This window comes from Passer montanus, unplaced genomic scaffold, assembly GCF_014805655.1.
Source record: "Passer montanus isolate IOZ18808 unplaced genomic scaffold, ASM1480565v1 scaffold45, whole genome shotgun sequence".
Taxonomy (NCBI): Eukaryota; Metazoa; Chordata; class Aves; order Passeriformes; family Passeridae; genus Passer; species Passer montanus.
The window spans coordinates 6254224-6275391 of record NW_024369373.1 but is presented as its reverse complement, the minus strand read 5'-3'; the positions used below and the strand labels follow the sequence as shown (position 1 = coordinate 6275391).

Below are 21168 nucleotides of genomic sequence, written 5' to 3'. Positions count from 1 at the left end.
GATGTTACTAATGACATCTGCAACCTCCTCAGGTTACTAGATAAACCAAAGAGACTTAGGAAAAAATATTGTAATTCTATAAAGAGAACATAAGATTTCCTTTTCAGTTGTTTTAATGCACTCTTTAATAGATGAATTCTGTACACTCACATGTTAAAGTTGTAATGACCAGGATAATTTGTATGCAGGACAAATTTCTTCACTTTGTGAGTGTTTGCATCAAAGAGAATATCCTGTTGAAGACACAAAACAAGATGAAGCAATTTGGGTGGGAAGGTGATGTTCCCTAAACTAACCTGCAATTACTTAAAATAGCCCCTGTATAGAGTGACATACACTTATCTCACTGAAAATGAATCAAATTATGAAAAGTAGTATTTGAAAATAAGACTATTTGTAAATTCAAATAACACATTTCCTCCAGCACTCAATCACAACTGCAGCTTCATTTGCTAATATTGGAAAGTTTTCTAAGGAGGTCCTGTTTTTCTGCATATTATTTATAGTAATGTAAACTAAAGCAAAACAGCTGCAAGGAGGAACATGAAGATTTAACTACACCCCACAGCTCAGCAAGCTTTCACAGCTGATGCTATGGCACACTTGCCTCAGCCCTGTGGGACAGGGCATGGATCTCAGGAACAAGAACTAGTTACCTATGCATCAGGTACTACAGAAAAAGGAGAAAACCTAAGAGGCTACCAAAGTGCAGAGAGCCCTCCATGTGGAGATACAATGCTGTTGATTAAATTTGCAAGTGTTACTTTTCATATCCAGAGATTCCTAAGGCAGCAGTCAAGAGTTTTGCAGCCTCTCATTTCTCACAGCCTTTAGCCTCCTGAAAGAATTGCTGTGTAACTAAATCATAATTTTATGTGAATTATTGTTCAGGGAAGCTTTCCACTCACCACTCCAAGTGTGAAATAATTGAAGAAGTAGTCATTGCACTTTGATGGAACCTGCTTATGGGGCGAGGGCGAATGGATTTTCATCTGCAAGAAATACATGTTTCAGATGCATTCAATAATGCTTAAAGATGAATGCCTTTAATAACAACTCTACATTCAAACAAATTGCTGTAATCTCATTTGAAGCCTTTGTTCAACTAAGGAAGATACTGTGCTTCATGACAGGATTATCTTGCAGCAGCACAGTGACACATCAGCTTTTTTAGTTATCATAATTAAAATGTTTACTTACATTATGTTGTGTAAAAACATTAGGAAAAGATCAAAGTATATGCTGAGGTTATTTTACATACACTACAAGTGAAAAAAAATTTGGCAGCACACACTTGCTAAGGGACATTTGGGATACAAAAGCACTCCCATTTGTAACAATTCTTAAACCAGTTAACATTACATAATTTGATTTTTTAAATAGATTTAAATAGATTTGCATCAATTTAGATTTTGAAAAAGCTTCTTAAAACCTATTACATAATGGTTCAGCCTGGTCTATTATGTCAAGTAATATGCTGAGCACTTGTAATTTGTGCTATATTAAAATGTTTACTTACATTATGTTGTGTAAAAACATTAGGAAAAGATCAAAGTATATGCTGAGGTTATTTTACATACACTACAAGTGAAAAAAAATTTGGCAGCACACACTTGCTAAGGCACATTTGGGATACAAAAGCACTCCCATTTGTAACAATTCTTAAACCAGTTAACATTACATAATTTGATTTTTTAAATAAATTTAAATAGATTTGCATCAATTTAGATTTTGAAAAAGCTTCTTAAAACCTATTACATAATGGTTCAGCCTGGTCTATTGTCAAGTAATATGCTGAGCACTTGTAGTTTGTGCTACATGGCAGTTCAACTTCACTGACCTTGCCAAACACAAGCACTAGGATGAGACTGAGACACCAATGAACAAAGTCTGTGCCTGAATGAATTCCCTCACCTTGTCTTCAGACTTGTAGAAGACTTTGTGTGGCGAGCCCAAGGTGCTGAGCACATCCTGGCAGGAGTCACCGAAGTACACGCAGCGCTCAAATACCCGCATCTTGGCATCGGCCAGAACACCCGGGCCACAGCCTGAGGAATGGAAAACAACTCTACATGCATCCTTCCTGACCACAGAACACAGCAGTGAATCAACACCAAGAGGTTAGCATTCCTCCATTTATCACAAACCAAACAGCTGCACTCCTCAGACAACAGTGCCAAACTAAATTTAACCATTTACTTTGCAACAGTGTAAACATTGCTTATCAGAGCAGTGCATGTGCTGGTTGTTGCATGGTTCCCCATTTCCACCTCCAACTTCAGCCATATACCTTCACTTCCTTGCCATTCACATGGACATGACTTGGTTTCCCAGCCCATCTCAATTTATCAGCTGGCTATTAGCAGTAAATGCCAGGAATTATTTCTATCCCTAGAATATTCTACTTTAGCAGCTAGAGATTTATCTCCAGCTAAAAACATCGAGCGCCTGAAGTGAAATCCCTCATCCACATTAACTGTATCACAAAACACACATTCTTTACTCAAGATTCCCATAACTTACTAAATCAATAGCAAGTACATCCCTGTGCAAACAACATTAAAGCAGATCTTATTGAATAGCCATGACACAGATGAATTGCTGACAAACGTTACCAGATGTTAGGAAATGGAAAGATGTTGCAGTTTGTGAGCCCACTTGCTTTCAGGAATGCAGCATCTGACATTTACAAGAATGCCAGTACACATATGCAGCAGTTACTGCAAAACAGGATGTGCTCTAAATACACACTTAGCTTTCCTCCCTATGCATTATTTATGTAGCTAGTTACCTGCTAAAATAAATCAGAAAAATCCAATTCAGTCAACCTTGATTTCTTAAGCCACAGTAACTTCAAATTAATACATAGGCAGGAAAACTTGAGCTAGAAAAGGTGTGTAATATGTTTTACAAGAATTTCTACAAACTTTGCAAGATAAGAATGGCACATGTCCAGATTGCCTCTCTGCAAGTTTGTCTGAACATCAATGATATTTTAATAATTATTTTACTCATTGATGTTTCGTTTAAATGGCATGCATACACATTTTTAACAAAACTTGACACTAAGTGTCCAATTTCTCAAAATCATTTACATAATTATGATGCTATAGCTAACTCCCTCCCCAGTACATGAGGCTAGAGGTACTCTGCACTAGACAGTTCTACCTTCTCTTCCTGTCTAATAAGAGAAGCAAAGTAGGTTTGAAAATATCTGCTCCATTTTCATTAATAATTTTTTATTCTTCATCTATAATTTTCTTTTTTCAACTTTTGCATATATTCCTCAATATACATAGAGCTAGCAATCAGGACAGGTGAAAAGCTGAGCCTCCTAATGAAAATTGTTAAAAATTGTTTTTCTTAACATTGTCAAGTCTCAAGTTATGGTAACTGAACAAGACTCCTTTGCAGCTGTTACATCTTGCCCTAATTTCTAAGCACCCTCCCATCCCTGAGAGCACATAAAAAATACAGACTCATGAGCCTCTTTTCACTTTCACCACTGTCTCCTACAGTAAATGAAAGTAGAACAGAATGAGAAGTGCAGTTTAGTGCTGCAGCACTAACGTAGCCACTTGCTAGCATTTTTAAAGCCTTCCAGATTTAATCACAAAAGTATCAATACCATACAGCTCCCTGGAATGCCAGAAAATGCACACACATGCAAGGTTTCTTGGTTTGTCATGGGTTTTCTTAGTGATGTACTGAGAACAGTGATCTGTTTTCTTTTACATACATCTGGAGACAAATTCCATTTCTGCAAACATATTCTAAGGACTTGGAACATGTGAGGGCTCCAGTTCCCAGTAATTTCTCCAGGGTTAGGAAAATGCAGCATCAGGGAGATTCACCTTCAAAAGGATTTAACTGGGTTTTGTTTCCAATAATTCAAAATAAGGTAGATAGAACACTTTGCAATCACTTACTAAATCATCACAAATAACCTGTGCCTAATTTAGACAGGTTTACCCTTCTTTCCCTGAGGGGAACAAGCAGTGCAGTGCTCTGAGTGTCTCCAATACCTGCAGTGAGCAGGCGAAGCCGTAAACCTGAGGGTCCAGTTCCATCTCGCAGAACATCGACGTTCTCAGCATACACATTCCCAAGGAAACAGCTGAGAGGCATCAAGGGAGCCCTGAAACCAAGCAAACAAAACGTGCACGGGATTTGCCTCACCTTCAAATTTTCCTGTAACGAGCTGGTACCAGTTCACTGGAACAGAGCACATTAATTTTGACAAAGCTGCACATAACTGAGACTGAAGATTAAAAGTTGAATTAAACAGAAGGAGGAGAAAGTGTGGGGGAAAAGGAAGAGGAACAAGAAAGCACTCAAATGCAAGATCTTTACTGTTAATGAAAAAACCAGCAAGTTTCAAAGATTCCAGGAATCAAGGAACTACAGAAACTGTACCAGCATTTGGATATCACCTATGAGGTGTCAGCTCAGATTTCTCTTAGGGAAAGTGAAGTTGAGGAGATTTTAGAGCTAACTAAATCCTTGAACTAGGCATATCACTCAAATGCAGCAGAAGACCTTTCTCTGTGATGCTCTCACTGCTCTTGGGAAGCTACTGCATAGCCCAGAACATGAAATCAGTTTGTGCAGGTACACCAAAGAAAACTATGCTGCTTTACTGGGGAAGTTCTCAATTTAATTCAACACCAATATTACTTTAGAAAATAATCACAATCCCAAGTGAGATATTTTTAATGGAAAGGCCTTTTAATTTTCAGCCTGTATATGGTCCCTAAAATTCCCTGTTCTTACGTTCCTTCTTTGGGTGAATGACAAGCTAAAAGTTGGGCTTTGAGCTCCTTCTCAAACACAAAACAGAGCCCCATGCAACAATCAGTGCTTTCACTAAAGCTCACCATGTCACAGATGGGCACAGACAACAGCACTTTTCTCAAGTGCACTTATTTCTAATTAGGAGACAATGTCTGTATAAACTAAGCTCCCTCCCTTCTGAGCAGTAATCCAAGGATGTGTTTATCTCCTGGCCTTAAAACTCAACTGTCTCTGCAAAAATACCATCTTATTAGTTTGGGTATTTCTAAGATTAGGTATCTCAGAATCCTAGAATGATTTGGGTTGGAAGGGACCTTAAAGAACACCTAATTCCAGCCCCTCTGCCATGGGCAGAGACTCCTTCCACTGGGCCAGGTTGCTCAAAGCCCCATCCAGCCTGGCCTTTAAGATAATAAGCTCAGTCCGGTATCTGCAAATACAGTGAACATATGGCAGATTATGCATATGGCATATTTCATTAGTTTTGTTTAGTAAGAGAGTTTAAGACCCTCGATAGGGCCCTGCCATGACATAAATATTATCAATATCCTACAAGCTTACAGACTGCCTACACCAAGTTTGATTTGCTTAGAAAGATGTCATCAGCACAAACAAAATCTAGAAGAATAGCCTAAAAATGTGTTACTAAATTCACAATGTTCCCAGGTTTAATTCATTTTCAGGTCAATTGAACTTGCCTACTTCAGCTGAACCAAGCTCATTTTACAGTAACATAAACCAACATTTGATTATAAGGTCCGAGGACAACACCTACAGAAACCTGGCTGAGGCTGGTATCTAAAGGCATTCTGCACATTATCAAATTAATAGAAGACCCAAAGTGAACTAAAAAAATATACTAATCTATTTAGCAATGGCAAAGTACTAAAGAAATGATGGCAAGAGCACGAGCAGCTGCACATACTTGGTATCCTGCAGACTGTTTCCGTTGTAGATGTACATGCGCTTCACAGTCGCGCCATGCGGAATTTGCAGAGAGGCCAGACCGTGGGCAAAGTTAGGCTGGGGAAACACAAAATCACTCCTGTTACACAACACAGCAGGCACTTCAGCTTAAGGTCAGAAATTGCTTTAGAGATGCTGTATATGCTTACCAATTCAAGCAAGTCTCCATCACAAGACAAGGGGGTAAAATAACAGAAAACCCAACCTCTAGGTGGTGTTTCTGTTCCACCACTCCTGGATTCCTGAGCTGGGGTGAAACACTAGTCTGACAATTAGCCACCATGTGAACTGAGAATTCAAGTTTTTCCTTGGTTTGATCATGGGTAGGTAGCAATTTCCAAGTACTTGTACTGATACACTGTGTTTAAGGTCTAAGAAATCATCTGTCTTAAAGGAAAACTTCCCTTTTTTGTCTCCCACTGCATTAATTTCTGCCTTCTAACATTTTTGCTGGTTTCCAAGATGCCTTATCTGATGAACAGAGACTTGTTCATTAAATATTCTTACACATACTGTTTTGACAGAGATTTGAGTGCTCTCATCAAATAGCAAGCAGGCTTAGGAAGTCAGATGGACTCTTACTGCACTAGAAGAAGGAATTTCTTTCCATTCTGAATGTGACAGGGCATTCAAGACCAATAACATACTTTGCTGTCACCAGACAGAAAAAACCCTATCTTTGTCACAAGCAGTCAACAAAAACAAGATGCACAATATGCAAACTATTACCTGGTCTGCTTTAGCAGGGCATCATCTAAGGCACAAAATTCTTAGGAAAAGAATTAACCTAGAACAATAACTTTCGCTGCTGTAGATATTAAGAAGGGAACCTCCACTACTTAGCAAATCTAGAGATGTCCCAATTTCAATTCTCATCCTGAATTTGCCTAGAACATTAATACTTTTTGCTTTTTAAAGTAGTCAAACTTCAGATTACTGAAGTGAGCAAAGGTTTTCATGTTCTCCTCACCTGCAGCTTGTTTCCAGCTATACAGTAAACTCCTAAGTTCCCTTCATAGTTTCCCCATTTCCATAAGCAGAAGATAACACTGCTTTGTTAAGTAGCTTAGCATTCCTATACAATCTTCCCTGAACTTGACAGATTTTGACAGATTCAAATTTGACTTCACTCTGCAATCTTTTCTAATGCTCCTCTCTAAAAATTTCCAGAAAGACTTGTCTTCCCTGTGGACTGCTTCATAGTACTCTGTTTTCAAAACAATCCTACTTCTAACCTGTTCCTGGGGAGACTTTGGCATTACACTCTGCACAAAGAACATTTTACTAACCTCACAAGAACAACTGAATGAGACACTTAGAGAATGCAAAATTACTTTCTTCACTGTTCTAACAGTTTGATTTTAACATATTTTAGGTAGTTCTGCAAGAAGCAGGGAGTTGGTCTCACAGGTTCCTTCCAACTTGAGATATTTTATGATCTTTTCAAATCTTTGGTGAAACAATTTACTTCCTCAGTAGTTTGGCTATTTCATTCATCAATGCCCTGGGAACTCTTGCATGAAAAGAAACTACTCTTTGTTGGGGCATTCTTTTTGTTTGCCTTATTAGGTTTCTATTCACCTTCCAATATGAAACCTAACTGACCTTCACTACTGCTGAACAATAACTTCCCCTGGTTACCCCCTGTGACATGTCAACCACAACCACTAAAGGACTAAGCTGTGACAAAGAACATGTGTCATCATGTTGGTTGATTTCTTCTTTGTTTTGGCTCTTTGTATGCTCCTTTATTTTAATGCTTTTTAACTGGTCAGGGCAGATCACACAACTGAGAGCATTTCCATCTTCACACAAAACAAGTTACACATACATTTTCATCAGTACAGAAGGGAACCACAGAGGACCTGATCTTGTTTCCACTTTAGATGGGAATTTCCAAAGATTTCAGAGAATGCAATAATGCATTTAATTATTCAGTAACTCATCCAAACATTTGGTGAATATGCAAGCAGGCATTACAAACAAAATTCATTCATTTGGCTTGCTAGAAGCACTCATACTGAAGGACACTGAAGATGAAAATGTATTTTATGAAGTCTATGCTACTTTAGTTGCATAATCACTTCAATAAAATTCAAAAATATCTGATAAAAGAACAGCCTCCCAGTAGATTGCTTAATATTTATGTATTTGCATAGACAGCACTCATATTTTTAGAAGACTCCTTTCACCAACAGAATTGCTAGTCCCAGTTCATGATGCAAGCAAAACCCCTAATCACACGCCTTTTGTCAACAGGAAGTAAATTTTTAACTTTGAGATGGTTACATAGCATTAATAAGAACACAACAGAGGAGTTTAATTCCTTCCAAATTACTGGTTTCTTTTGTTTGCAAAAGACAGCAAGACACAATGTAGGTGATACTTTGCGAGTACCACAGAGGCAAAAAGAGCATCCATTAACTAAGAACGATTGCTGACCTCGTACTTCGGGGTTTCAGTCCAGGAGTCCAACTGAAAAGAAAATGACAGTCCTCTGAAATTGAGGTGAAAGAGTTGCTCAGCTGAGTTATACACTAGAAGGGAAAAGAAAGTAAAAACAGTGTTACCAAAATAATCTAAGAATTCTCCAGTTCATATCTAACAGCACCTTCATCATCTCAATGAATTAGTTACATCTCAGAATGCAGGAGGAACACAATTACACTGGTCCATAACAGCTTTGCTTTTAATTTCATACAGTAAAAATACAGCAATAAGAGAAACCATAGATTCATTACAGTTGCCTCTGCAAGCCTGCAGGCACTAATATGCAATACATATTATACAACATGACACAATAAATTATACCTTAATATTTCTAAAGTAGTTTAAATAGCCACTATTGGTACAAAACAATTCTGTTCATTGTTATGTAAAGCATTGCACAGTGTTAACCAGAAAGTCTTTGAGAGAGATGTGCAGAGAACACGGATCATTTGCTCTTTCACACACGGGGAGTTCAAAGGAGAGCTCACCCTGTGAGCTGAGTTCCACCTCTCCTCCCAGAGGAGCTCCCATGCCCCAGTCGGCTCCGTGCACTCCCGGCTAACACTAACACGGCCCAAGGAGGAAATGCTTCAGACACACAGGTCCTAGGCCACTTACAATGATAATTAAAAATAGCATCACCAGAAACAGCAGCCAACCAGTCAGCTCCCACAAAGAGCACCAATAAATTAGAGCACACACAGACTTCCAGCTGTCACCACATCACGAGATGTCCTGATTCATTGCAATCAATTGCACAACATCAACTACAAAAACAATAAATGTCGTCCCAGTACTTACTCTAACAAGACATGCTGTTTTCTGAGACTGTGGAAAGATTAAAAAACAATCCCAGAAGACTGAGGGCTTGGGAACTGTTTTAGGATTGATTTTACAAACTCCAACCTGTGCCCAGTAGCCACTGGGGGAACAGAGTGTTCTAGTAACACAGAGGATCTGACAGCTTGAAAACACCAGAGGCTTAAAACAATAAAGAAACCCTGTAAAAGAGAAACTACTTTCTTCTACTTTACCAAAGGAATACCAAAGGCTCAATATTCCTTTTTTCTTATGATGTTATATTTAAAATGACATCGCATAGAGAGAAAATGCATATAAAGAAATATTTTATACCCTCACTCCCACAGCATCTTTCAAATGTTCAACTTGAAAGACATATCACAGGGTATCTGGACAATGCCAGGCCACCCAGGATAGAAAAATAACAGTTGAGCAATAAGCATTAAACTTTCAAAAGTTATTAATTTGCCTTTTCTACAGAATGTGCTGGCTAAGAGTCTTTTCCACGCTTGTCACTGAGAGGAAAACGTGTGGAGAAAGGGAAATGTTTTGATCGGCAGGAAAATTATACAAATCTCTCTCATGTGATAAATTATGATACATCTTTTCCAAAGCCCACAGCCAGCTGGAGAACTATTTTTCCCCTAGTCATGCCAAGTGTGATATCTGATTATACAAATTGCATCAGTTCCCATCCCCTGCAATGTTTGTTGATGCTTAGGTTTAAAGGGCAAGGAATTTTTTTATTCTTGGGAAGTTCTCTCATGTCCCCTTCAAAACCACAGATCACAACCACATGATTGAACAAGGTAAGGATTTTTTGTATTATTACTTTAATTTTTTATCACACAGGTACCCTGTAAATTCCATTCAAAATTGCTGATAGAAGCAAAAAGACTCTTTCTTTGCTACTGCACTCTAGGTGGGGGATAGGAAGGCAGCAGAGCGTGACCAGCTGGGAAATATTTCTGTAGAGCTGACAGGACAACACCACCAACACGGCTGCAAAGTGGACACAGCTTCACTAAAACAAGAGGCAGATCCAAAAGTCAATTCTTACTGGTATCAAGCACAAGACTTTTTTGGCACCTTAGGGGAAGGTGAAGTCCAAGAGTTAGAGAGCCAGAAGACAGCCAACCCCTTCATCCTTGCAAGGCCACTGGGGTAGGTGGGAGGGAGGACTTTTCCTTCCACCTTATGACTTGAGTTCAACCCCACAGCCCTGGTCCTTGCTGAATGGCACTTGGGCACAAAGCCACATCCATGAGGACTCAGGACAGGATGTGGTTTCAATAGAGCCACTGGCAAAAGCAAGCCCTTCCCAGCAGGAGGTCAGGTCACAGAATCATGGAAATGTGGGATAAAAATCTTGGCTTTGACGAAGCTGTTGACCTCCAAAGTGGTTGTATTTCAATAAGCCCCATGACAAAGGTACTGCAATGTTTCAAACTAACATTAGCCAAAAAGTAATGAAGCTGATTGATTTTTCTGATGACTCTTCTTTTTTAAAACCACTGATCTGGCAAAACCAAAAATGCTCACTGAAGGTCAGTTTCGACACAAAACTGTTGCTAACCTTTTGAAATTTATTTTGAAACTAACACTGTATCCTGTTGCAGGAAAGTTCTGCTGCAACCACCTTGGTTTTAAGTGAAAGACAACATTATGAGTGAAATACTAGTGGAGGTTAGTTAACAGAGACAAAAAGTAAAATACGTTTGAAGTGCTTGCATTGGGGGTTTGGAGGAGTATCAGCACAGAGAAGTAAAGGGATGGTTATATTCCTTTAATTCATTAAACCTAGTATTTGGTGCTTTGGTCACATTAAGAGGAAGGTTTCTCCTCCCACTCCAGCTCCAACTTTTGTGGGACATGAAAACACCATCACCATCCCACCCCCATGCTGAAACCCCTTCTGCTTCTTCAACTTTTCTATTTCAGAAAACACAAAGGAAAAAAGGAGTTATCAAAAATTTGTGTTGCATAATACAGTTCAAACTGTTTGTGATAGGCAGCTTATGCAGAGCATTTACTTCTGCTAAGTAGGCTGTTAATGGAAGAAGTATTTTTCAATGAGGAAACTTGAATAAGCAAATGAACTAGTGAAATAGTAATAGAGGCCAGCATTTTAATAAATACATTTTCTTATCTACATGTCACTAGATGAAAAGATGTTATGAAAAACTATCACCAGATGAAGCAAGCATGCAAGTTTTCTTAATTGAATATGACAGATGCACAAGATCTGCAAATTCAGCACAAGGACACGTGGTGCCAAACTATGTTTTTAAGTGCTTGCATACAATTTTATGCAGTAATAAAATATGCTATCACTACCACAGGCAATGCTTATGTTTAGATATGTATTTTTACAGTTCATAATATCATAATTTTGGAAGTGCTCCACTTCTACATATTTACAAATAAACCATCACAGAACAAAAAAAAAATTATAACCCACCCAGGACATGGAACCACTTGTACCCTTCTTTATTTCTACAGTTTCTTGTATGTATCATTTCCATAATAGATCTAACCATAGATTTCAGAGCTTCTGTCTAAGAGGAACTGTTAATGTCAGGACCAAAGTTTAGAAAGCTTAATTCTGGTCCTTGGAGTATTACAGCTAGAAATGTTCCAAGCTTCATTTATCTCAATCTGATATTCATCTACTACTGCAGGCTTTTATGCAATAATACTGCTCTACCCACATGACCCTCCCCAGTTAATAAATCCTATTCTGTAATGTGCAAGAGATTGTCTGCAGAGAGCAGAGACAAAGGCTGGATATGCAATCACCATCCATCACAAAGAACACTCGCCTGTTTGGGATCAGCCTGACTACTGCAAATGGACAGACTGAAGCTAAAAATAGAAAATGAGGCTCTGAAAATGGTATCTTGGCTATATGGAGGTAAAGTTCTTCCTTGTTGTGCCAGTTTGTGGCTCCATTTCTTGAAAGTTCCCGGGCAGTTTAATTATAAAGTTCAAAAGTTTCTCCACTGACTTATTTTCGTGGCCTAAGAACCCCCTGAAACCCCCTCATTTTCATGCATAAACAAGGAGCTTAAAGACAGTCTTCTTCCTGCTGCAGAGATGGTGAACAGCCAAGGGGCTGAGCAAGAGTCAGAGTGGGTTCAGCCAGCTGAAACAAGCTTCTTCTGGTTCTGCTCATGCTGCACAGACTGAGTGCACACCTCCCCAGTGCCCCCAGTAGAGGAGGGGCTCAGAGAGGTGGAAGCCAGTTACACACAGCTCAGAGCTGCTCCTGCCTAGCAGGGGTATAACCACATCCACAGAGCATGGAGACTGAGCACACAGCCCTGGCTGACTCTGCACAGCCAGCAGCTCAGATGTCTGTGCTCATGGACTGCACAATCCCTAAGGATGCTGGAGAGCTGACCATGCACAAGGACGTGTAACAGCAACAGCATCAACAACCAACATCACACTTTGCTGGTACTGGCAGCTCAAAACAGATCATTAATGACATCTGAACACACCACTGTGTGCCAGTGACTCTCTGCCTCACCATTCCCCTTTTGAAAAGGAGCCACAAGTGAACTGACAATACATTTTACATGATTTCCCAGCTGTAAGAATATGACCATTCTGGAACACAGCTCCAGATCATATGACAACAGAGCTGCCTACACATTGCTCTAGGCAGACATACTGGAAAGGTTTCCTAGAAAGAAGTCTGTCAGGCTAGGTGTGCTTCTCAGAAAGTTTTTGGCTTACCTCCTGGATGTGTTGCTCCAAATGACTGATCAATTTGTTCTATGGTTGGAGCAATTGCCTGAGAGTTAAAATGGACACCACTGAAAAAGAAACCAAAATTAATCTGCCTGAAGGAAACCAAACAGATGCTACAAACATTTACTAATGGCAATACCACATCTAAATTGTAAGAAGTCTCCAAGACTGAAGAGTAAACCAGTAATTTAACTGAGTGCCATGCTCAAGAAAGGATGATTATGCATACTCTTTTGTGACAGCTATTTTTGATTTTTAAAATGAATAATTGAAAAAATTAATTCAGGATTTTAAAAAAATTAGTAAAACCAGTCACCCAACCAAGAGGAAATAACGGGAGATCTTAAACCACTTACCAATATTTTAACTTCACCTTAGTCAAGTCATAAACTTCAATCACCTGAAACACAGGAAACAGAAACATTGCCATAGTTCAGACACTCGCAAATCATTAGAGGTAACTCCTTGTCAGAAGGCAAGACTAGCTAGTGCTGTTTGCTCCCCTTCTTACAGAACTCTACCAAGATAAACCACAGTGTCAAACTTCAAAAACTGACTCAACAACTGCACATCTGCAATAAGGACTGAACAGCTCTGGGTTCAGGAGAGAACCCCCATATCCCATGTGTATCAGTGCTGCCTGCAGGAAGAAATCCTGTCTCTCACACATCAGGATCTTGATTTCTACCAAGTTTACTCAAACAAATTCAAAGCAACAGCAAGAATTAGCTGATTAGGGAATCCTCTGATGAATGTCAATGGGCCATTCCCTGGGCTGCTCCTATTTTACCCTGAAGAATGCCTGTGCAGGGCACAGAGGCCTTACACTGACTGCAGTGCTGTAACTTTCCAGCTCTTCTGAAGTAAAAGATGAACACAGCAAGGCTTAGCAGTAATATCCCATTTCAATTATACTTGAATATCTTGCAACCTCACCAAGCAGTACAGAAGACAATCAGAAGCACAGCCCATGAGGAATCAGGGAAGCAGTAACATCCATTTCTGATATTCAGAAAATGCTTTAAACCTTACTGAATACTCCAAGGAGATTTCCTCTCTGCAGAAAATATTAGATATGGATCCCTTGTTCTGAATACATTACTGCAAACATGCATCTGAGACTGATGTCATATGATTTTTACTGCCACTGGATTTTGAGGCTATAGTGGGCTTTAAGCAGATGATTTTTGGCAAGTAGCCATGGAAAAACACAAGCTTCTTCCACCTTACATACATGTTCCTGTGTCAGCAGGAAAAGAAAACACATACAGCTCATAACCACTGTAAAGCAAAGGTAAAACACGTTTTTTGTTTTGTATAATCCTCCAACAAATCACTGGCAGATTCTGGCAGGATGCACTCTTCAGCAAGAGAATAAAGCAGAATTTCCCAGGGAGCTTGCTACCAAGTGTGGCTTTAAAACCTAAAAATATCACCAGCTGAGAAGGAAGTCTTGGTTTTGGGAGATGCCCAGCAAATAGCCCTAAATAAAACAACTTGCCATGTTTAAACCACTACCTCTATATATATTTAGAAAAAAAAATAAATCAACATTTAATGGCATTTCAAAACATAAGCAACAAGTAGAGCACAAAGCAAGTAACAAATTAACATTTTGGCAGAACCAACAAGACAACAAACATTCTTCTTCTTAATAAAATACACTTGGAATTATGCTTCTTGGAAAAACCTAGTTATCTAGTATTTTAATGCAAGTGCAGTTGACATGTCCAGATTTCCTTTACTGTTAAAGCCTATTAAAAAACAAAGGCTACTTTTATGAAAGGCTAGGATTGATTTTACTTTTTTTTTAGTGCTCTTGCACATCTTTTCCCTCCACAAAATTTTTTCTGAAAATAGAGAGCCAGCCCCACCCCAGATCTTGTTTTGCAGCCACTGCTGTGTGCACTGGGCACCCTCCTGAAGTTCCACCAAAACTGGAAGTGCAAAACAAAAGGATAAGCTGAACACCAGGAGCAGTGCACAAACTGCAGTGGCACAAATGTGGTTCCCCCCAGGAGAAACACCCTGAGGGCAGCCAACAGGCACCAGTTTGCCAAGAGTCCTCTTCCCAAGGCTCAGAAAGATCAACTCAAATCAACATTTCCAGCAGCAGAGGAATAAAGGGGTAATACTTAGACCAAAATTAATGACAGTCAAAGGATCTCAAAGTCATGAAAGTCATAATGAAGAACAGGCCAGAGCACTTGACAAGAAATTCTTCTCTAAATTACAGCAGCTACACTGAGAAAAGGATCAGTGTGATTCTATGTGCAGAGAACATAAACTGGGAAGAGCAAGGACTGTTCATGATGGGTTTACTACACAGTCAGAAGATAGTTGCTGTAAACGAGTCAAAGCTGATGTCTCCTCACTCTCACTGTTTTGCTAATTACTACAAAGACTTACAAAAATGTTCAGATGTCTGTTCCCAGCAATAACAGACCAATGCTATGAAAGCCAACTCTTCCTCCACCTCAGAGGGAGGACACATGAGAGATCTTAATGCTAAAATTGCCTTCAGAACCTGGTCCTGGATCTACCAATTCACATCAGCAACATCTCCTGCAATGCTCTGGCTACTGAAGGCAAGTCCTCCCTGAAAAAAGGGAGGAAATGTCTTAGAAATATTGCTTGACTTTATTCCTCCACCAGCTTCCTTGGAATTGCCAAGATATTCCATCTTGGTAGCCTGTATTTCAAGATCTTTCACAGTCAAATTTATTAGCAAGTGTTCATTTAAAAAAAACACACACAAAGAATAAAGGCCACCTGATTTTCTCCAGTTTTGTTGCTGCTGAGCAACACTGAAAACACAGTCACACCATCTTAAAAACAGGCATTACTTACTTTACACCTACTGTATCTTTTAACAAGTGCTGTTGCTCACTTCTGAACTGATCCTATTGGATTTCTTACAGAAATCTTTCTGAACACTTTTACAAGTATAAGTTTTCATAGCACTGTATGCATTTACACAGCTTGACTATTCATAGTTCAAACAAACAGAAGCATCATTAGACCACTGAACCACAAAAAAACAGAAGAGACTGTTTTTCCTGTATTATTTTTGAAACAAACCTAGAAACACATGCCAGAAGAGTCTGGGGTTTCTATTTTTTTCTTTAAAACTAGTTTTTTAAATACAGAAAAGCAAGAAAAAAAAAGGCAAGAAAAGCTCTTGCTTGGTTCTTAGCCCACTGGGTGTGACAAAATCAGACCCTCAGAAACCGGAGATGAAGATACATGGTATGCTTTACTTACAGCACCTCAAAAACACTACAGGATTGCAACATTCCCCAAAAAAGCCAGTCAGCAAGCCATGTACTTGAAATGATTATGCCAGCTTTCAATTCAGTCTCCTGCAGAATAACATCCACTTAGATTTCATACAGCTGACAAAGAATTTTCAAGATATTATCTTAAAAACAGTGACTCCAGATACATAGTCTGAATAAGTAAATTCAAAAATTTGGTAAACACAAGAATACCATTATTATAGAATGACTTCATGAATAGAAACTACCACAAGGCAATTACAAACAGAAATCTGGGGGAGAAAGCTGAGCTCAATTTAAACTGAAAATTTTCTTCAAAATGTATATTTTTATAATACAAAAATTTTTAGAAAAAATACAAGTATACCATGGTGTTACAGCCTACTCTTAGAGAAATAAGTACTTTCAAGTACTTTCAACATCTAATCTGGGTTGCTATTCAACAATTTCATATATATACCAAGAGCTTAGGTTTCAGCTGATAGCACATGCTTCTCTCCTACAGTAATTTTTGGGATAAAGCAATGGCTGAACTTTGGAGAGTGGTATTTTTCTGCTGGTTTTATTTTAGATGTGAGTAAAGGGCAGAGAGCTCCACCTACCACTGTTCCAAACCCTGCAAGTATGCATGTGAGCACCATATTCCAGACTTACCCAAACTGCAAGCATTCAATTTTTTAGTATCACATTTAACTCCACAGTTCTGCTTTCACATGTCAAGCAGCACAGCAGTTAGAGCAGCTCACTCTCACCCAATTAGCCCAATCAACACCTAAACACTTCTGTCACAGAGACATTTACACCCACCAGGTGAGAATCAGTGAATTATTCAGCACAGCTGGTCTGGCTGAAAGGACCACTCTGAATAACTAAGGAGTTACACAGATATTTCAAAGGTTTCAGTTAAGAGGTTTTCAAAATTTTCTACCCATGTAGTCATACCTCTACAGGCCCACAGTTGCCCACTTTGTATGGATAAAAAAACACCACTTCCATTACAGATACTCTGCAAGGATAAATGCCATGAGGAGGCAGTGACTAGCCTGCCTTTTATTTTGCATCTTAACTACACTAAGCATCCTTGAGAGATGCAGATCAACTCTTGGTCACCTAAAAGCACAAAAGCAGAACTGAAGACATCAATTGCAAGAATCAAGACCCATCCAGAACAAACTGAAGTCAGTGCAGGAGCCAGCTGCTCACCAGAGGCCTGGATGTGGCTTTCTGGGGGAAATCACACTCACAACCACACAAGAACTCTGCAAAGGTAGCTAAAATGAAAACTATGAATAGCAGGAAGTTGAACTTCATAAATAAAATGGCAGCCTAGATAAAGGAACGACCTGGGCAGAAAACAACACTGTCTGGTTTGCATTAATGATGATCTGATTTCAAACCCAAGGCTTAGTGCACAAGGCCTTTACTAAACTTTTTGTGCCACTCAAGACAAGATGGGTGAGGCCACACTGCACCATCACACTTCTGTGGCACTGCTACACCCCCAGAGCACAGGCAAGGTGTCTCACTTCCAGAAACAAAGCTTTAAACCCCAAACTGAAGAAATGCAGTTCTTAATCACAGGAGAGCACACTCTGTAAGACAAATTAAATGTCTACAGGAGCCACTTATGCTCTGTTAAGTGTCAATGCACCCCAGGGTTTTGCTGTGCATTGTCTGTTTGCAGGAGGGGTGTTTTATTACCTTAAGTCTCTGATTGAAAGCATCAAACAGCAGTTTGATTCCATCCTGAGTCAGGTTAAGGATGAGGTCATGGCTAAGAGGTGACTGGAAAACAAAGAAAAAGGCTGTTAGGCTTTTAATTTCAAGATTTCTTTGTTAAGACATACATCACTCTAAAAGTAAAAACTGGACACTTCAGAAAAACAAAACTATCTCAGAAAACAATCACTTGTTCAATGAATAAGCATAACTAAAATACATTTGGCCAAACCTCTCAAACCCTTCAGTTTCCTCATGAAAAGAAACAGAAGTGCCTGTATAATATCTGTGCCCTGCAAAAACTTTAGAGCACTTTGTCCATTACTGTAAGCGGAGGAAAAAACAAACCCTTCAGTTTCCTCATGAAAAGAAACAGAAGTGCCTGTATAATATCTGTGCCCTGCAAAAACTTTGTCCATTACTGTAAGTGCAGGAAAAAACAAAAAAAAAAACAAAACTCAAAACAATATAACCCCCAACCCCATTAAAAAAAGAAAAAAAAACAAAACCCCACCTTGAAAATTAACATTCCCAGTCAGCATCAGAGACATCCTCCAGGGACAGCCTCTGTTGCATTCTTGGTGCACAAAAATACCAAGGCTCACATGAGAACCAGGCATGTGCTTGACAAAGGGATGGCTTTCCACTTCAAAAATCAAACTGTCACAGTCTGTTTTAGGCCTCAAAAGGAAGGCTTCAGACTCTCATGTTGTGAATTTAGGTTTCCTTAGTTACTGTGAATCATAACAACTAAAGGCTTAATTTGCAGTCTGCTGGAGTCAATAGGAGACATTCCACTGGCTTTGCTGGTGTCTGTATAGGCTCTACACCCTCTCAGTCTGCTGGGGAAGCTGCTCTCTGCTCCACCAGAGCAAGCCACACAGACACAGCCACTTGGCCCCAGTTCAGCTTTTTGATCATGCACCATCTAAAGCACATTTGCTTCAAAATGCTCTATCCCCCACAGCTGTCTCGTCAGGAGAAAAAAGGTTGAATGGCAGGCAGGCAGCAAGATTCATGGCCTAGAACTGCACCAGGCAGTTTCCTAGATAAAGACAGAATGGGGATGGGCAACTGGGGCAAATAAAGGCTTCTAAAGTGGACAGCCACACCACACAGCCCTTTCATGAATTAAGCATAAGCCATCTTACTTTGCTCTACTGAGAGGAGCTCTGGGGTTTGACTGTCAAAAGTCCAATTCTCATCCTTAATTTTCTCACATCAGCCCTGTCTTCTAGCCTTGATACTTTCTGAGCATTTTCATGTGCATGTCCCACCCCTTCCCAAACCACACAGCCAAGTAATCAGGTCCCAGACCTCACATCACTGAGTTAGAACAAGCCATGGGGCCTTCCATCCCCTGTGATGCAGATTTCCTGCTCCTCTGGATCACTGCAGTAGCTTTCCCTGAACCTGGTCCAGTTTGAGCCCATCTTTCCTGAACACCAGTGATCTGCTGTGCCAACTCTGTCCTAAATGAGACTTTCACATGTCACACAATGCCACCAACGGATGGCACCTCACTCTTGCTGACAAACTTTTATGGCTCTGTGTAGAATTGAAGCAGCATTGCAACAGAACTACAAGCTTGAGATAAAAAGACCTAATATTGATCATGACAGTCATTTTCTAATCCCTTATAAATCTAATTTAGAAAAGCTACAAATAGAGCAAAAAGCCTTGTAATCTGGCATTCAAATACACCAGCTGAGCTGTTCTGCTATGGGATATGCTCTATATTTCATTGGTTTCTAAATAGTTTTCATAAGGTTACTCTAAAATTAATGAGAGCATTACAAGTACTTTTGAGTGGATGGAAAAAAAAACCAAAACCAAACATCTAAGAAAAAGCTTGGTAATTAGTACAGCAAATAGCTTCTGTTCTATGCTGGCATATTTTCTAATACATGGAAAGATTCAAGGGCACAAATTTAGTTCATGTGACTTTCAATACACAAAACAGAACCTCAAGTATGAAAGATGATGCCAAGAAGCAACAGGAGAGATCTTCCTGAAGGAAGCAGCACAGATCTGCAGTTATACTGCTAATCTACACAAAGATGCAAGAAAAACTGTTATCACTGAACAATGCCATCAGCCACCATCCAGAGGAAGAAGCTCAGGAAAACAAATGCAATTAGTTTGGGCAATTAGGCAACCCCACTTAAACTGACCAAAAATGAGTTAAAATTCTTTTATTCGCGGAAAAGGATTCATCAAGCTTTTTTGGCAGAGTTTGGGCATCCCATTTATGTCAAGTTAAAGAGAGCACCACAGGCAGATCTAATTGCATTTAATTGCCATATAAATTTTTGAAAGGAAATACTCACTGCTGGAGTTCCAGGATCAGAAATTCAAATTTAGAGATGCATCAGCTTTAAATAACATTTGATTACAGTGCTCAAAGGCATTCTTTTACAAGGCAAAGAGGAAAAACACGAAGGCTGTTCAGGTACAGTTTTTTCAACATAGAAGTTGTGCATGGTAAAGTTAATTTAAGGCTTTGAATCTTTTAAGAACTGAGCTCTTTGTGCTCAGCTGCTAATGAAATGCATGACACTCTGCACAAGGGTGAGGACAGAGCCAGACAATCAAATGCAGACCCAGAGTGGTGTGCGAAAAAAAATTGCAGGCACTGAATTGCAATAATATACAGGAAAAAAAATAATCATCAGAGCTATTCCAGAAAGATGGAAAGAAATATTTTGTTAGATGATGCAGATGCTAAAACATCTTTACACTTATTACATTTTGGAGAAAAAACCCCAAACCACTGGAAGCAGAGGGCAGGTTTAGAATAGAAGTTTAGTGTACACAGTCAGGAACAATGTAACTTTCCAAGAGGTGTAAAAAACCAAAGAGTAGTACACCTCTGCTTACTAGCACTGAACCACTAATCCTTCTGTGATTCTACAATCTGAGTGGAACAGGAATCCCACCATTTATCTAAACAAGTCTAGAAATAATTCAAATGCACTGTGGTATGAAAAACTAAAACCCTCCAAGAATACAAAAAACAAGGAACGTGCTCACTGCCAGACAGATGCTTCCATGCATTGATCACAAGGAGCCAGATTTGCAATTCAGTCATCAGAAAACCCATAAATCCACACACAGTGAAAAAAAAAAAAAGATAATTCATTTAGTAACATGAAATGTGTCCAGCACTGAACACCAGAGTCAAGGCTGCTCTTTGCCATTCAGTACTCACTGCAAATGCACAAGGCCTGAATCCTCATTTTGATACAAACTAACATAGCACAGACTCTGCCTTTTTCCTGATGCAAAGAGCTGTAATTTGCAACATGTGAATATCATCTTCTTATGAACGTGCATTGCACATAAAACATCTGGAGAGTTCTTT

The 21168-nt window shown here is 39.3% G+C and overlaps 1 protein-coding gene across 3 annotated transcripts in view; it reads right to left on the bottom strand.

Moving 5' to 3' along the window:
• Window positions 1-21168, bottom strand: part of PHAF1 (phagosome assembly factor 1) — a 34946-nt gene that overhangs the window by 8023 nt on the left and 5755 nt on the right. For all 3 annotated transcript variants that reach the window (XR_005628884.1, XR_005628883.1, XM_039721174.1), the window contains exons 4-12: window positions 17787-17870; window positions 13164-13207; window positions 12793-12872; window positions 8203-8297; window positions 5720-5817; window positions 4026-4138; window positions 1915-2048; window positions 909-992; window positions 151-233 (exon numbers count right to left, since the gene is read on the bottom strand). Coding sequence is in view for 1 of the 3 variants with exons in the window: in XM_039721174.1 (XP_039577108.1) it covers window positions 151-233; window positions 909-992; window positions 1915-2048; window positions 4026-4138; window positions 5720-5817; window positions 8203-8297; window positions 12793-12872; window positions 13164-13207; window positions 17787-17870 (815 nt within the window). In the remaining 2 variants the exon portion in view is untranslated. The remainder of the gene's footprint in view (window positions 1-150; window positions 234-908; window positions 993-1914; window positions 2049-4025; window positions 4139-5719; window positions 5818-8202; window positions 8298-12792; window positions 12873-13163; window positions 13208-17786; window positions 17871-21168) is intronic.